At 45.6% G+C, this 17408-nt stretch overlaps 1 protein-coding gene across 30 annotated transcripts in view; it reads right to left on the minus strand.

The window, feature by feature from the left end:
- Nucleotides 1-17408, minus strand: part of uvssa (UV-stimulated scaffold protein A) — a 230011-nt gene that overhangs the window by 174005 nt on the left and 38598 nt on the right. For 27 of the 30 annotated variants that reach the window (XR_009715170.1, XR_009715171.1, XR_009715174.1 and 24 more), the window contains one exon: nucleotides 15273-15426. The exons of the other annotated variants lie outside the window; for them this stretch is intronic. Coding sequence is in view for 12 of the 27 variants with exons in the window: in XM_061285255.1 (XP_061141239.1) it covers nucleotides 15273-15426 (154 nt within the window). In the remaining 15 variants the exon portion in view is untranslated. The remainder of the gene's footprint in view (nucleotides 1-15272; nucleotides 15427-17408) is intronic. 30 annotated transcript variants of the gene reach the window in all.

A 17408-nucleotide genomic window follows, 5' to 3' on the forward strand; every position in this document is an offset into this window, starting at 1 on the left:
CCGGGTATGCCTAATGTCTGAACGACAGCATGTTGATAACGATGATGATGATGCAATTATTGCACTTGAGTTTACAGACTTTTTCCCAGATCTGTGTGTTTCCGAATAATGATGTCGCAACATTTGTCCTTTTTTGGTGTAAACTTATTTGTGCTCATACTTGTGATCCGACAACTGAAAATCGAGAGAAGTGGTTGTTTTTTTTTGGTAATATAAACATTGAGCAAATATGTGATAAACAGGAGGGAAATGTTGGAATAATTTAAGTAAAGCCTTGTCATTTACGAGTTTATGGCTTTCCTTTTATCTACGTTCTTTCTCTTTAGTGACAGGGGAGTCTCTTTAGTGACAAGGAAGTCTTTTGATCCCTGTCAGCCATATGTGTCCTTCCTGTCCTTATGTTATCTGTGTGTTTTTGTTTCTGTAAGAGGCCTTCACTAACAATGAGCAGAGCTTATTTGCATAGGCGAAATGTTCTTATTTGGTTGAAAGAAACTTCATTCCTTTTAGTTAACTGTAGGTTTGGTTCGTAGATCAGAACTGGTTTTTTTGTTAAGTGTTAAACACAGTTTGAGGTAGTTGCGTACAAGTTATCCTATATTTACTCAATGTTTGTTTAAGGAACTGCATACCAGTTACCTTACATTTATTTAACATTTGTTTTAGTGTTTAGGACAAGTTACTTATTGTTATTGAGTGTTAATTTGCTAAGTAGATAAAGTCTAGCCAAGGTTTAGTTGCATTGTCCCACAGGAAAGCGGCAATTGAAGTTATCTGTTCTCACTCACGGACTTCTCGGCCAACAACTGGAGAAGAACAGATGGACAAACTCTGCGGGGGTCACGGGCCGACAATGAAGTGCTAGTTTGCACCACACTACATTCCTTAGCTAATCAACGTTGCTACAGACACAATCTTCCCTCCCTTTGGTGTAGCAACGCCTCTGTAACCAGGGCAACCAAAACAGTGATGAGAGGAGCAGAAGAAACATCTCAAATGACTAATGCAAAGGTTGCAGAAAAGGTGCTGTTTTTTGCTGTTTTCCGGACGTGCTGCTGTCCTTTCGGTGGCGGATCCAGGTCCAGATCACCCCAACGTTCCCAAGAAGGAGGGGGACGGAGCCTGCGTCGACTGGACCCTATAAATTGGTGGAGCGCATCTCACATGCCGTCCGGCTGGCCGGCAAAGGAGGATCGTGGTATCATCTGTCCCAGTGCGTCCCAGTGAAGGGTTCCTGCAAGGAACCAGACCAGCCATCGACAGTCCCCGCCCCAGTTCATACAGAGGCAGAATAATCCTCTTCCCCCTTGGTGGCCAGGTAGTCCACCCTGAGCCACTGAAGACAACTACTACGCAGCAGACATTCCCAAATTCTCCCCGGACGGAGCAGATCTGCGAAGGGGGTGAGAATCGTGCTCATCCTCCACCAGTGGGCGTGCCAAGCCCCCAACGGCTGAACAATCACGAGCAATTTTTTATCTTGATTGATAACAGTCTGGTCGCCTAAGGCAGAGGGACCGTGTAACTCTTTTCCTGCACATAATCTGGCCGCAGGTTTTTTGAGTTGCACATACTTTGGACTGGAGTATTGAGGAAAAGCCTCATCTTCACTGGAAGTTATTGCTTTCATTGTATTTTCTTACTTGCGTTTGATTGATCGAGGTTGACATAATCATATGATAAAACAGGAGGGATATGTTAGGGTTTGCAGAATATCTTCATCGTATGATTATGTTGGAATATAACCTGTAATAATTTAACTAGTGTGTCCTGTCTAGACAAAATTAGTTTACCAAAGTGCTAAGATCATTTCAACTTATTGAGTAGCTGCAGAGGAAGCAATCAAAGTTGCTTTGTTTACAGAACGTCGTAAAAGGTCCCCTGCTATGCTTTGATCAGCAGGGGACCGTCTTCACCCAATCTGTGTGTTCCCAAACCCCCACTTTCAACCCCACTTTGTTTCTCTCAATAAATAAGCGCCTGACGAGGCCTGAGTCAGACTTCATTCGACCATCGCTATGAGCACATGTTAGGGTGTTGCTCACTCTAACTGGAGTATTTTGAAGATGATACGCTTCTTGATGGGGAGCCAGTGAAGAGAGTGGAGAACAGGAGTGATATGTTTGCAGGACCGGGTGTGGGTAAGGAGGCGAGCAGCAGAGTTTTGGACTACCGTTTTTTTCCGTGTATAGTGCGCCCCCATGTATAATACGCACCCTAAAAATGGCATGCTGATGCTGGAAAAAAGCCTGTACCCATGTATAATACGCACCCAATTTTTATGAATTTTTTTAAAAATTGTTTTTTTTTTTGTTCTTTTTTTTTTAAGTCCCAATGACCGTCACACACGCAGGGAGGCAATGGGTCCCATTTTTATAGTCTTTGGTATGGTCTTAAATAGGCTGGATGTAATTTTTTTTGTTGGCGTTGATTTCTCCGACTGCCCGTAAACGCACCACCGCGCTCCGTGCGCGCACAGGACAGCAAACGAGCAGGTGATCGAGCAAGCGTCTGATACGAGAGCATTGCGGTCGCATGGAGCGTGTTTGAAGTGAACAGCAGAGAAGAAAGGAACAAGACAAAGTGTTGTGAAATAAAATATTACCTGTAATACGGATTTAGGTAGAGAACTGAACTCTCGCTCTTAATATAGCTGACGTGTCTTGCGCATCCGTTCTGCGCATCTGTAATGGCGGCCTCCGTATGATATCCGGTTTGCGTGTGTGCGCGTGTGTGCGAGAGCGAGAGAGAGCGAGAGAGAGAGTGCGAGAGAGAACGCTCAACCGTAGCGCGCCGCCGACCGCCCAACTGCACCGCGCTGGTCGATTATTGTGACAGAGCCGTCGCTGAAATTTAGAAGATATTTTTAAAGTCCTGATGTACTTTCTAAAATTTAAGTGGACCTCAGTGCGCACTGCGCAGGGAGCTTAATTTGGTGCGGTCGCGCAACCGCAGCGCGCCGGGCGCTCACTGTCGCATTGCTTAAAGAGCGCCTTTGTGTTTTAGGATGAACAGCAGAGACCAAAGGAACAAGGCAAAGTGTTGTGAAATAAAATATTACCTGTAATACGCATTTTGTTATTTGCTGATTGAAACTGCTAATTAAACTGTGAATTGAAACTAATAGGAAGAAAACAACTCTCGCTCTTTATATAGCTGACGTGTCTTGCGCATCCGTTCTGTGCATTTTATTTCACAACACTTTGCCTTGTTCCTTTCTTCTCTGCTGTTCACTTCAAACACGCTCCATGCGACCGCAATGCTCTCGTATCAGACGCTTGCTCGATCACCTGCTCGTTTGCTGTCCCGTGCGCGCACGGAGCGCGGTGGTGCGTTCATGGGCAGTCGGAGAAATCAACGCCAACAAAAAAAATTACATCCAGCCTAGTTAAGACCATACCAAAGACTATAAAAATGGGACCCATTGCCTCCCTGCGTGTGTGACAATCATTGGGACTTAATAAAAAAAAAATAATAATAATAAATAAATTAAAAAATATATATATTTTTTTTGTACCCATGTATAATGCGCACCCCAGATTTTAGGACAATAAATTGGTTAAATTTTGCGCACTATACACGGAAAAAAACGGTAGTTGAAGTCTATGGAGTGAGTGAGCAGGGATTCCAGTGAGAAGGGAGTTGCAGTAGTCAAGCCGGGATGAGATGAGCGCATGGATTAGGGATTTAGCGGCAGGGAGAGAGAGACAGTGTTGGATTTTGGCGGTGCGGCGGAGGTGGAAGTAGGAGGTCTGGACAACTGAGCTAACATGAAGGTGGAAGGACACTGTCGGGTCGAAAATAATGCTAAGGTTGCGTGCCAGAGGGGAGGGAGTGATGGTTGAGGAGTCAATGGTGAGTGTGATGGATCCAGTTTTATTGAGGGGGGATTTCGTGCCTATGAGGAAGAGCTCTGTTTTGTCACTGTTGAGTTTGAAAAAGTTGTGGGTCAGCCATGGTTTTATTGTACAGATGCAGGTTTCAAGGTAGGTGAGGGTTTTGGGTTGGTGTGGTGTGTATATAGATCTGTGTGTCATCAGCGTAGCAGTGGAAGTCCAGATTGAGTTGCGAATGACATTACCAAGGGGAAAGAGGTAAAAGATGAATAGGAGGGGGCCAAGAACAAGAATAATCTCCCCTGTGTAACTGGGGAGAGGATGGATGTGTGACCAGAGAGCGAGATGAACTGGTTTCTGTTAGCGAGATAGGAGGTGAGTCAGTTGAGTGCAGTGCCTTCAACACCTTTTTGGTGCAGCCTTTGAAGGAGGATGGAGTGGTTCACAGTGTCAAAGGCTGCGCTAAAGTCAAGTAGTAACAAGATGCTGAGGGCACCAGAGTCTGGAGAAATGAGGAAATCGTTGGTGACTTTAACAAGAGCTGTTTCGGTGCTGTGAAGTGGGCGGAACCCGGATTGGAGGGGTTCATACGGGTTGGTGGACTGGAAATGGGTGTGGAATTGACTGGGTCCAAGGTGGGCTTTTTGAGGACAGGGTGATGGCTGCAAGCTTATAGACAGTGGGAAAGTGGCCAAGGGATAGAGACTGATTAAAAAGGGTGGTGAGGTGAGGGAGGCAGGCCTTAGTTAAGGTCGTTGGAAGGGGGTCGAGAGAGCAGGTTGTTGTGTTAGATGCGGTGATGATGTCTAGGATGATGTAGGAGTCGACAAGGGAGAAGGCAGTGAGAGAGGGGAAGGGTGGGAGGTTAGGAAGGGGGAGCAGGAGAGCAGGGGAGCTGGGGGAGGAGGAGTTATTGATGGTCCCAGTCAGAGAACTGTTGATTTGAGCGATTTTGTTGTTAAAGTTGACATGGAAGGAGTTACAGAGGGCGGGTGAGAAGGGTGGGCTGGTGGCCGGTGGCCGGAGCAATTTGTTGACTGTGGAGAACAGTATGCGGGGGTTCTGGTTGGTGTCATTAATGAGAGATGAGAAGTAAGCAGATTTGGCAGCAAGACGAGTATCACGGTAGGAGGAGATGTGCTGTTTGAATGTTTCAGCATGGACAGTGAGGCGGGTTCTTTTGTAGAGGCGTTCAAGTTGACAGCCAGTTTGTTTCATGGAGCGAAGTTCCAAGGTGGACCGGGGGCAGAGTTAGTGAATGTAATAGAGGACGTTTTCCAGGGGGCTAGGGAATCAAGGGAGTCAGAAAGAATGTTGTTGAGCATGGGGTTCGAGGTCATCAGGGGAGGAAGGGAAGGGCAGAGGATAAGAGCTGGCAAAGCGTGATTAGGTTTACTCTTGATGTTGCGGTAGGAGATGGTGCGTTTTGTGGAATTATGAGGCGAGGGTAGAGGGGCGGAGAAGAGGATGCAGAGATGATCTGACAGTGGGAAGGCGAGAGGTTGGGGTTTGGATGTGAGTGGAAAGGAGGAGCATACTATATCCAGGGTGTTGCCTTTGGTGTGGGTGGGGAAGTTGATGTGCTGGGTGAGATGAAAGCAGTCCAGAAGAGAGATGAAGTCAGACGTCAGTGGGGCAGTTGGCTGGTCAATGTGGCTGTTGAAGTCACCGATGAGTAGGAGGTGATAGGAGACTGAGGCTATGATGGTGAGTTCAAAGAGTTCAGAAAGAAAAGACGGATGTGACCTGGGGGGGCGGTAGATGAGAACACCAGTAGTAGAGTTATGGAGGGGAAAAGTGAGATCAAAGGATGAAATAAATGGGAGGTTGCAGTTCAATTCAGTGATGGGTCGGGACTGCTTATGGAGGACAGCAATGCCACCCCCTCGCCCAGAGAGGCGGGGTTTGGCGATGTAGCTGTAGTTGGACGGAGTGGCTTGGTTGAGAGCATAGAAATCCAGGGGCTGTTGCCATGTTTCACAGAGAAGGAGCAGTTCAAAGTTATTGTCCAGCAGTAGTTTAAAAATAACTGGTCATTTGTTGAAGAGGGGGCAACAGTTCAGCAGCGCAAAGGAGATGGATGGAGGAGCGGGAGCGGAGGTTGTTGAGGTTGGCAGTACGGGAGGTGGGGGTGACGGGGGGGCGAGAGGTAGTCCAGAAAGAGGGGATGGGTGAGCCATAATGGAAATGTCAGTTCAAAGATAGTCCAGCGCTACGGTGGATTTAGCGGCAACGGCGAAGAAGCCCTGCCTTGCTGGCAGCTGAGGCAGCAGCAGCAGGGAGATGTTGATTTTAGTTGAGGCGATGAAGACCAGCAGTGTAGACAAATGGGCGAGAAATTGGTGGAATAGGAGCCCGAAGTAGAAGTGATAGTTCATGGAAGAGATGAGACGTAACAGCAGCTGGGAATAATCCAGATCAAATGCTAGAAGTGGCTAGTAGCTGGTTAGCTAGAAGTTGGTAGGCAGTAAAAAAAAGAAGAAACGTAAAAACCCAATGATTGTCACACACACGTCTGGGTGTGGTGAAATTTGTCTCTGCATTTAACCCATCCCTAAAGGGAGCAGTGAGCAGCGGCGGTGCCGCGCCTGGTAATCATTTGGTGATCTAACCCCCCAATTCTAGTGAGTGCCAAGTAGGGAAGTAGGGTTTTTTAATTTCCATTATTGCAAATATCGTATCGTAGTTCTTTGTATCGATATATCGTATCGTGACAAAACCCGCGATTTACACCCCTAATATTTACATCTCCCATCTCACCCGCAAGGCAACCACGATTGTGTGTGATGTGAGTCACCCCGCTCACTCTTTGTTTGATCTTCTGCCCTCTGGGAAGAGGTATAGGAGCCTGCGCTCCCGCACCACCAGACTCACCTCATACCCCAGGCTGTTAGGAGCCTGAACTCGCTTCCCCTTTCTGGGTAGCGTCCTGTACCTTTGCGCTATGCTTACTGTCTGCTGTATGCACACTGGCTCCGTTTTGCTCCTCTTTTTTAGTGTGTCATCTGTTTATTCATTATTTATTCATCACTCTTATTATTTATTGTTTGTGTCTTCTTCTTTTTTATATTGTGTCGTTTACTTGTATGTCTATCGTGTAATATGTGTCGTCACCGTGGGATAGAGAAAACGTAATTTCGGTTTCTTAGTGTGTCTTGACATGTGAAGAGATTGACAATAAAGCTGACTTTGACTTTGAAAAGCTTCCTTTCAGTAATGTCAGTCTTGATCTCGTTCCGTCTCTTCTTTGTGTGAATTATACGGCACTATTTGCCTGGCGGATGGACATGCGATCAACACACCACTTTTCTCCCCAGTGACCGTGTCCATATATCCCTCCACCCAGCAAAGTGGTGCCGCACAACAGCGGTCCACAGCCTTTTTACGTGTATAAAAGTGATCAAATCACAGAAATCACGGAAATAATCATATATAAGCTCCCCATAATGATGGTTTGTGTATAAAAGCTTCCTTTCAGTAATGTCGGTCTTGATCTCGTTCTGTCTCATCTTTGTGTAAATTTTACGGCACTATTTGCCTGGCGGATGGACATGCGATCAACACACCACTTTTCTCCCCAGTGACCATGTCATATCCCTCCGCCCAGCAAAGCGGCGCTGCACAACAGCAGTCCACAGCCTTTTTACGAGTGTATAAAAGTGATCAAGTCGTCACAAAAATCACGGAAAAAATCATATATACCGTAATTTTCTGACTATAAGTAGTCGGGTGGGGGGGCGACTTACACTCAGGAGCAATGTTCCCTCTAAGCTGCGCGCGTGCGCAATCGCGCACACATACAAAGTCAAAGTCAGCTTTATTGTCAATCCCTTCATATGTCAAGACACACAAAGAAACCAAAATTCCGTTTCCTCTATCCCACGGTGACGAGACACAGTACACGATAAACATACAACTAGACGACACAAAATAAAAACAAGGCACAAACAATAAATAATAAATAAATAAAATCAGTGATGAATAAATAATAAACAAATAACCCAATAAATAAGAGGAGCAAAACTGAGCCAGTGTGCGTACAGCAGACAGTAAGCATAGCGCAAAGTACAGGACGCTAGGCAGAAAGGGGGTGCGAGTTCAGGATCCTAACAGCCTGGAGTATGAAGCTGTTGGAGAGTCTGGTGGTGCGGGAGCGCAGGCTCCTGTACCTTTTCCCAGAGGGCAGAAGATCAAGTGAGCGGGGTGACTCACATCACTCACAATCGTGGTCGCCTTGCGGGTGAGATGGGGGGTGTAAATGGCCTTCAAGGAGGGGAGCGAAGCACCAATACCGTTTTTTTCCGTGTATAGTGCGCAAAATTTAACAAATTTATTGTCCTAAAATCTGGGGTGCGCATTATACATGGGTACAATTTTTTTTTATTTTTATTTTTATTTTTTTTTTTATTTAAAAAAAGTCATGGTACAACAAAACCAACAACAGGACTGACCGACAAAGTCGTGGAACAAAAAGACAGGGTGACATTACCAAAGACAGGAACAGAAATCATGACAGTAACACATGCAATGATCCGACGGTGAGCGAGGGGCAGACAGGACTTAAATACAAAACACGTTACATCGATTGAGGTGACACAGGAAGAGAGGGGCGACGCGAACAGAAACTATGGCAACCTAGACACATAGCAAAACTGGGGACGAGACATGACAAATCTCCCCCGAAATAAAACTTGAAATCACCTTTCTTCTTGTTTGTTGTCAATCGCGCATCGCATTCAGCCATCCTGCCCAACACACTTAGTCAGTAAAATCCATAATTGACGACACATCGTTTGATGCGATGGTGCAATTCTTGATGGTGTGTTATTGCTTTCTTCCTATTAGTTTCAATTCACAGTTTAATTAGCAGTTTCAATCAGCAAATAACAAAATGAACATTATAGGTAATATTTTATTTCACAACACTTTGCCTTGTTCCTTTCGTCTCTGCTGCTCAGTTCAAACACGCTCCATACGACCGCAATGCTCTCGTATCAGACAAGGCTTGCTCGATCACCTGCTCGTTTGCTGTCTGTCACAATGTACCCTACACAAATCCGAAACATTTGTTGCGGCTCCGAGTCACGACGAGGGGCAAGTTTTGGTTTCCAAGGGTCTTTTTATTCCTCTTCAACGTCTCTCCCATACAGAGCCGCCTTTTTCACGTCCGCACGCCTTTTTCACATGCGCGCACGGAGCGCGGTGGTGCGTTTATGGGCAGTCGGAGAAATCAACGCCAACAAAAAGAATTACATCCAGCCTAGTTAAGACCATACCAAAGACTAAAAAATGGGACCCATTGCCTCCCTGCGTGTGTGACGATCATTGGGACTTTATAAAAAAAAAAATAAAAAAATAAAAAAAAAAAATTAAAAAAATTCATAAAAATTGGGTGCGTATTATACATGGGAGGCTTTTTTCCAGCATCAGCATGCCATTTTTAGGGTGCGTATTATACATGGGGGCGCATTACACACGAAAAAAAAACGGTAATCTTACCAGCCGTGTTCACTATGCGCTGCGGGGCCTTCAAGTTGTAGTCAGTGCAGCCGCCACCCCAAACAGCAATACAGCTGGAGAGGACGCTCTCAATGGTGCCGCGGTAAAATGTAGTCATGACGGCCGGAGGAGCGCTCGTTCGCCTGAGTTTCCGCAGGAAGTACAGGCGGCGCTGGGCTTTCTTCGCCAGTGATGCGGTGTTGGTGGACCAGGAGAGATCCTCACTGATGTGCACCCCCAGGAACTTGGTGCTGCTCACCAATATTAGATATTATTAATATTAGATTATAACATATTATTATAATATATTATATCAATAATATTATATTAATATTAGACCTAATCTAATTAATTCGCCCAATAATATATATATATTTTATTTCTCACTCAGTGAGTGACAGGTGTCCAGCCAATGTAGGATACGGTTCACTTACGGTACGAAGCCAATCATGGCATTGACGGTGCTTGCGTCTGGACCCTGCCTATATGCGCCGTGCAGGTTAGCTAGCAGGTTAAGTGATGCTAATACAAACCCCGCATCATGGCAAAACGAACAGGCAGCGATACATCCAGTCACCAAGCCACAGTAAAAAAGAAATGCAGTTCTTTTAAGATGGAATGGCTGTCGGAGTATGTGCAAATTGAAGAAAAAGCGGTGGAATTGGGTGAAATTTTTTTCTTTTTCAAGTCAGAAAGGTCTACTTAGATGTGAGGAGCTGAAGGAGATCTCACAGCTTGTGAATATTTGTGCTACATTTCAAGCTTCCAATGCCGACTGTTAAAGAGGATTTAGTTTAATGAATCATATCAAAACAAAATCCAGAAATCGTCTTGAAGTAACACATTTGGACCAGCTGATGCGCATAAAGTCAAACGAAGAAGCAGACAAAGCCATCAACCTGGACAAAGTGTACAACCATTGGAGAAGTGAGAAGGACAGACGTGAAAAATAAGGTAAAATTTAAGTCAGATTTGTGCATATTCTAGTGACGGTTATTAAGATTTTGTCTTTATGGATATTAATCATTAAATGTTGTTACTTTTAGATTATTTATGGGTAGTAGAAATGCCAAGAAAAACTGTGTAATTAGATATTTTACAGACAAAGTGTTACAGTGTCACAAGCTACAGCACAAGTCATTGTGCAAAATGTGAATGTTTTAATGTGAGCAAAATGTTATGTATGAAAGGTGTATATGTCTCAGATCTTCCAGAACAGGACCCTCAGCCAGGGCAAAGCAGGACTCTTCCCATGGCCAAAGCAGGACTCTTTCCATGGCCAAAGCAGGACTCTTTCTATGGCCAAAGCCAAAGTCAAAAGTCAAATTCAGCTTTATTGTCAATCTCTTCACGTCAAGACACACAAACGGTGACGAGACATATAACACGATAGACATACAAGTGAACGACACAATATAAAAACAAGAAGGCACAAACAATAAATAATAAGAATGATGAATAAATAATAAATAAACAGATAACACAATAAATAAGAGGAGCAAAACGGAGCCAGTGTGCATACAGCAGACAGTAAGTGTAGCGCAAAAGTACAGGACGCTACGCAGAAAGGGGAAGCGAGTTCAGGATCCTAACCGCCTGGAGTATGAAGCTGTTGTTGAGTCTGGTGGTGCGGGAGCGCAGGCTCTTATACCTCTTCCCAGAGGACAGAAGCTCAAACAAAGAGTGAGCGGGGGGACTCACATCACTCACAATCGTGGTCGCCTTGCGGGTGAGATGGGAGATGTAAATGTCTTTCAAGGAGGGGAGTGAAGCACCAATAATCTTACCAGCCGTGTTCACTATGCGCTGCAGGGCCTTCAAGTTGTAGTCAGTGCAGCCGCCACCCCAAACAGCAATACAGCTGAAGAGGACGCTTTCAATGGTGCCACGGTAAAATGTAGTCATGACGGCCGGAGGAGCGCTCGCTCGCCTGAGTTTCCGCAGGAAGTACAGGCGGCGCTGGGCCTTCTTCGCCAGTGATGCGGTGTTCGTGGTCCAGGAGAGATCCTCACTGATGTGCACCCCCAGGAACCTGGCGCTGCTCACTCTCTCCACCACAGCACCGTCGATGGTCAGCGGCAGGTGTTGGGTGTGAACCTTCCGGAAGTCAACAACAACCTCCTTGGTCTTGTCGACGTTCAGCAGGAGGTTGTTGTCCCTGCACCACGTGGTCAGAAGGTCAACCTCCAGCCTGTACTGAGTCTCGTCTCCCTTGGTGATGAGACCCACCAGAGTCGTGTCGTCAGCAAACTTCACTATGCGGTTGTCACTGTGGGTTGCAATGCAGTCATGCGTCAAGAGGGTGAAGAGTAGCGGACTAAGCATGCAGCCTTGGGGGGCCCCTGTGCTCAGCGTGATGCTGGCAGAGATCTTGTCGCCAACACGTACCACCTGTGGCCTCTGACAGAGGAAGTCCAGTAGCCAGTTGCAGAGATAGGTACTGAGGCCCAGCTTGTCAAGTTTGCTGATGAGACGTTGTGGCACAATGGTGTTGAAAGCAGAACTGAAGTCCACAAACAGCAATCTCACATACGAGTCCCTTCTCTCCAGGTGGGTGAGGGCCGAGTGGAGGGCAGAGCAGATGGCATCCTCAGAGGACCGCTTGGCTCGGTACGCAAACTGGAAGGGGTCAATGGTGGGGGGGAGAACGGAACGGATGTGCTCCATGACAAGCCGCTCAAAGCACTTCATGATGATGGGCGTAAGTGCCACGGGGCGGTAGTCATTGAAGCAGGACGGAGCAGGTTTCTTCGGCACAGATGGTGGCAGCTTTGAAACAAAGCTTTGAAACACAACGGGACGATGGCCTGCTGCAGGGAAGTGTTAAAGATGTCTGTGAAGACATCCGTCAGCTCACCAGCGCAGTCCTTCAGCGCTCGACCCGGGATGTTGTCAGGGCCCGCCGCCTTATGGATGTTGATAGCGGCAAGCGCCCTCCTCACGCTGTCGGCGGAGAGGCACAGGGGCAGCTCATGTGAAGGAGGAGTGGCCTTTAGCGGGCAAGTGCTGTTCTGAGCGTCGAAGCGAGCAAAGAAGCGGTTAAGGTCATTGAGCAGACGGACGTCCCCTTCACAGCTCTGCGGTGCGGGCTTGTAGTCCGTGATGGTCTGAATGCCCTGCCAAAGGCTCCGTGCGTCCCTGCTGTCCTTGAAGTGGGCGTTAATTTTGCAAGAGAACGTCCTCTTTGCTTCTTTGATGCCCCGGGACAGGTCGGCCCTCGCAGTCCTCAATCCAGCCTCATCCCCCGCTCTAAAGGCTTTGTCCCTGGCCCTCAGCAGCCTGAAGACAGCCCCCGTCAGCCATGGCTTCCGGTTAGCCCGAGTGACGATGGATTTTGAGAGGAAACAGAGTCAGTATACTCCTCAATGTCTGTCCGATCGTCGCAAGTGGCAGCCCTCCTAAACATGTCCCAGTCAGTAGAGCCAAAGCAGTCACAAAGCGCATCAGGCACCCTCAGGCCACACCCTTACCCGCTTTCGAACCGGTCTGGATGCTCTCACCATTTGTCTGTATGCGGGCAAAAGCATAACAGTGATATGGTCAGAAAGGCCAAGATGGGGGAGGGGGGCGGCTTTGAAAGCTTCTTTATGCGAAGAGTAGACCAGGCCCAGGAAGCTGTCGCCATGCGTGAGAAAATTAACATGCTGGTGAAGCCTCGGAAAAACAGACTTCAGATTAGCATGATTAGGACTCTTCCCATGGCCAAAGCAGGACTCTCACATACTGTATAACATCTACACATCCCATTTTTCAGATTTTTGTCTTTTTTTTAAGTGGACCAAATTACTTATTTAAAAATAAAGCGTGCATATCTGATGTTGCTCAGAGTAGTCCTCAGTGAGCTTGTGTGTATGCCCAGATACATGAAAAATTAGAGGGAACATTGCTCAGGAGTGAATAGAAACTATTTTTTTTCATAGTTTGGGTGGGGGGGCGATTTATACTCAGGAGAGACTTATACATGTTTTTTTTCACAAATTTTTACTTGATCATTAACACATCACTTACAAGTATAGTTGACCACTTCACATGTTATTTTTAGTATAGTTGATCACTTCACATGCTTTGATATCTTTATCTTGAACATATTCAAAACATGAAAAATAGAGAGAAAAAATTCAAATAAAGTAATTAATACTTTGAAGCGCCATATCCTCTGGACATGTCCTCTGTCACCAGGATGACATAAAGGACGAGAAATTTGATCGATGGATTTAATGTTTTGGGGTGACACAAATGGTTTTATAATATTGTTGTTTATGTGTTAGTTAGTTAAAATATAGTTTATATATCGTTGTATGGGCCTGTGGAATAATTTGAACTGCGGCGCGGCACACGGCATTGTTGACAAAGGACGATCGATGGATTAAATGAATTGGAGTGACACAGATGGTTTTATAAACGTGTTATTTATGTAATAGTTATCTTTTAAATAACTGAATGTTACGTCAGTTCTCAGCTCCTCGTTTGTGTTTGTCACGTTAGCATACCGTATCGTTTAGCCTGTTGTTGCTCATTCATGTCTGTTCTTGGTGTTGGATTTTGTCGAATAAATTGCCCCCCAAAATGCGACTTATACTCCGGAGCGACTTATATATATATTTTTTTCACTTTTTTGGGCATTTTATGGCTGGTGCTACTTATACTATAAAATTACGGTAAGCCCCCCATAATGACGGTTTGTGTATAAAAGCTTCCTTTCAGTATTATCCGTCTTGATCTCGTTCTGTCTCATCTTTGTGTAAATTTTGCGGCACTATTTGCCTGGCGGATGGACATGCGATCAACACACCACTTTTCTCCCCAGTGACCGTGTCATACATCCCTCCGCCCAGCAAAGCGGTGCCGCACAACAGCGGTCCACAGCCTTTTTACAAGTGTATAAAAGTGATCAAGTCATCACAAAAATCATGGAAAAAATCCTATATAAGCCGCACCGGACTATAAGCCGCAGGGTTCAAAATTTGAGAAGAAAGTCGTGGCTTATAGTCCGAAATTTACGGTAACTCTCGTCTCCCCATGAGAGCTGCGTTAGAGCAGTAGGCCCAAAGTAGAGTTTTAACCCTTTAAACCAGTGCTTCTCCAATAGTGGGGCGCGCCCCCCTTGGGGGGCGCCGTGCTATACCTGGGGGGGCGCGTGTGACCCTGGGGAACAGGCTTTTTTTTTGCAGTACTAGAATAAAGTGTAATTGCGCATCTTCCCAGCAGGGGGCAGTGGCGCTCTCATTGTTACTTCTGTGATGTTTGCGACAGTGCAACATTTTACGACTTACAAGACAAGTTAGGACAGTCACGGTGGGGAGGGGGGGGGGCGCGAATAGTTTTCTTCTTGCTAGGGGGGGCGTAACAGAAAATAATTGAGAAGCACTGCTTTAAACGGAGAGCCGGTCGTTTACATTTGACAAGTGCAGGATTTGACAATACTATGTAAAAGGACAACAAGAAAGTAATTGAATCATACCCTCTCGAACTGAGTCGTACCAGACTTAATCAAAATGAATCATTCCACTTTGAAATCAATCCAACCTTGAATTGTAACTCTGGCCCGACCCGGTGATTAATAGTAAAATTTACTGGCATCCCCATGATAATCTCTCAAAAAGGTCAGCCTCTAGCTGTCCTCTTTAGAATTAATACTGTTTCTTGTGTCAGCAAACACACTACCAAACAAGTCAAACTTTTTCATTCGCAGTTATGATTTTCACCCAGAACATACAAAGTACTTTTACAATGAATATTAAACTAAAGCCTGTTTCACAATGTTTAAAAATCATTAAAACTGTTGGTAAACATTCAGTGAACGCTTGGCAAACATCAAACGTTTGCAACCTTGGGCGAACACTGAGGAACCATGATGTGAATGTGCATTCATTTCCTTTGCCAACACTCTCAAACATTCGGCCCTCATTTGATATAATGTTTACTTTACCCCAGTACCTGGAAGTTCTCCACCAGGAGTGTTCGGAAGTGATGTGATTTGGGGAAAAGGTCGCTGGCTATCATAAGGGCTGCAAGACGGATGTCGGCATGGTTTTGGGTGAGCTGGGACATTAGTGAGCGGTAGACATGATTGATGCAGTCGTTAGATTCCCTACAAGGAATAACACCAGAAATGATTAGAGTGCGAAAACAGTTCAGAGATGCTTCATAAGAAGGCCAACCAACCTACTACACTGCTCAAAAAAATTAAAGGAACACTTTGAAAACACATCAGATTTGGATATCTATACTGATGTAGCACCCTTTTAAACCACTCAGTGTAGAACTTACCAGAGAATGGTGGGTGCTTGGGTCCGGTTTGCCCTCAGGTGGATACCACGAAGGTTCACCTAATTAAGTGAGGTCGGTGAAAACTACCAACCAAACAAACACTAGCTAAAATGAGACCCAGAGCAACTATAACGTATTGGCGAAATTAGAACGAGCCATATTTTAATACAAAAACGAAAATAAATCCACATAGAACAATGGCAAAAGACAAACTTCTTTTCACACGCGCACACAGATACACACACGCTCAGAATTTTAGTGTAGTGGGCCCACTCACGCACACACGCACACTCCGTACTCACAACTCAGTCCGCACCACCCCGTTGCAGGCCTGTTCCCCGCCTTGCTCACTACTCGGCAAAGCTAAAATTCCTCGTCGGTTTTTTGCAGCTTGAGTACGTGGCAATAAACGGTCTCGGTTGTCCGTAGCTTGAGTGCGTGGCAAGATATGGTCTCTGTCGTCGGGTAGCTTGAGTGCGTGGCAACGAGATGGCCTCTGTCGTCCGGTAGCTTGAGTGCGTGGCAACGAGATGGCAACGTAGCTCAGACGTTAACCGCGGTTGCTACGGCCTTGCTAATTTCCGGTTCCAGGCTCGCTCCTCTTGCGACAAACAAAACTTTCCCGACTCGGCAAAACTAAGAGAGTCTGTACGTATCTTAAAACATACCACTGTATTCTTAGCAAATTATTTACCAACAACCCTGTCAATTCCTTCGGAAGGATACCGCATACGTCCGTTCCGCTCAGTCTTTTTCAACGCTTTCTTTTTTCCCGGGGGGAAAAAACCCTCTCCCCAACAACAGCCAATCACATTTGACTATGCAATGCCAATTTGTTTAATTGACCAATGAAATGGTATGAACACAAACACAACCTAACTTGCTTAAACAGACAGTTTACTTTTAAGTTTGGGTGACCTATATTTAAATAAAAAATAGGATTTATATACTATCATAATAATGAATATTATGACAATTACTGTAACAGAAATAATTAAATAAACTATTAGTCTGGTAATCACCGGGCTACACTGATATGGACGATTTAATGTCTCAGGAACAAAAGGATGCCAGATCTTTTGATGGAAAAAAGTTTTCAGCCTACAGAGGGGATCAGTATATAGACACCACAAAAATCAAAGTGAAAAAAATGATGTGGCAGGCTCATCCATTTTGCCTAAATTCGATTTCTGCAAATCAAAATTATTTACAATATCTTGTGTGGCCCCCAGGGGCTTGTATGCATGCTTGACAACATCGCGGCGTGCTCCTAATGAGACGATGGATGGTGTGTTGTAGGATGCCCTCCCAGATCTAAGGGCATCAGGGAGATCCTGTAAAGTCTGAGGAGCAACCTGGCAGCGTCTGATGGACTGAAACATTATGTCCCAGAGGTGTTCTATCGGGTTTAGATCAGGTGATCGTGAGGGCCATTCAATTGTGTCAATTCCTTCATCCTCCAGATACTGTCTGCATATTCCTGCCACATGAGGCCGGGCATTGTTGTAGATCAGGAGGAACCCAGGACCTACAGGACGTCGTGCCCTGACGCCACCCTCGTGAAGTCGGTTTCTGACTGTTTGGACCTAGACATTTACACCAGTAGCCTGCTGGAGGTCATTCTGTAGGACTCGGGCAGTGCTCAACCCGTTTCTCCGTGCACAAAGCAGCAGATATCGGTCCCCCCTCTGCCGCGTACTTGACCCAAACCTTATCAGAAAAGTGTAATTGAATTCATGCCATACCCTGATAAAAAATGATTCCTTTAATTTTTTTGTGCAGTGTATATAATTCCAACATGAA

This window comes from Syngnathus typhle, linkage group LG1 (assembly GCF_033458585.1).
Source record: "Syngnathus typhle isolate RoL2023-S1 ecotype Sweden linkage group LG1, RoL_Styp_1.0, whole genome shotgun sequence".
In the NCBI taxonomy this organism is placed as follows: domain Eukaryota; kingdom Metazoa; phylum Chordata; class Actinopteri; order Syngnathiformes; family Syngnathidae; genus Syngnathus; species Syngnathus typhle.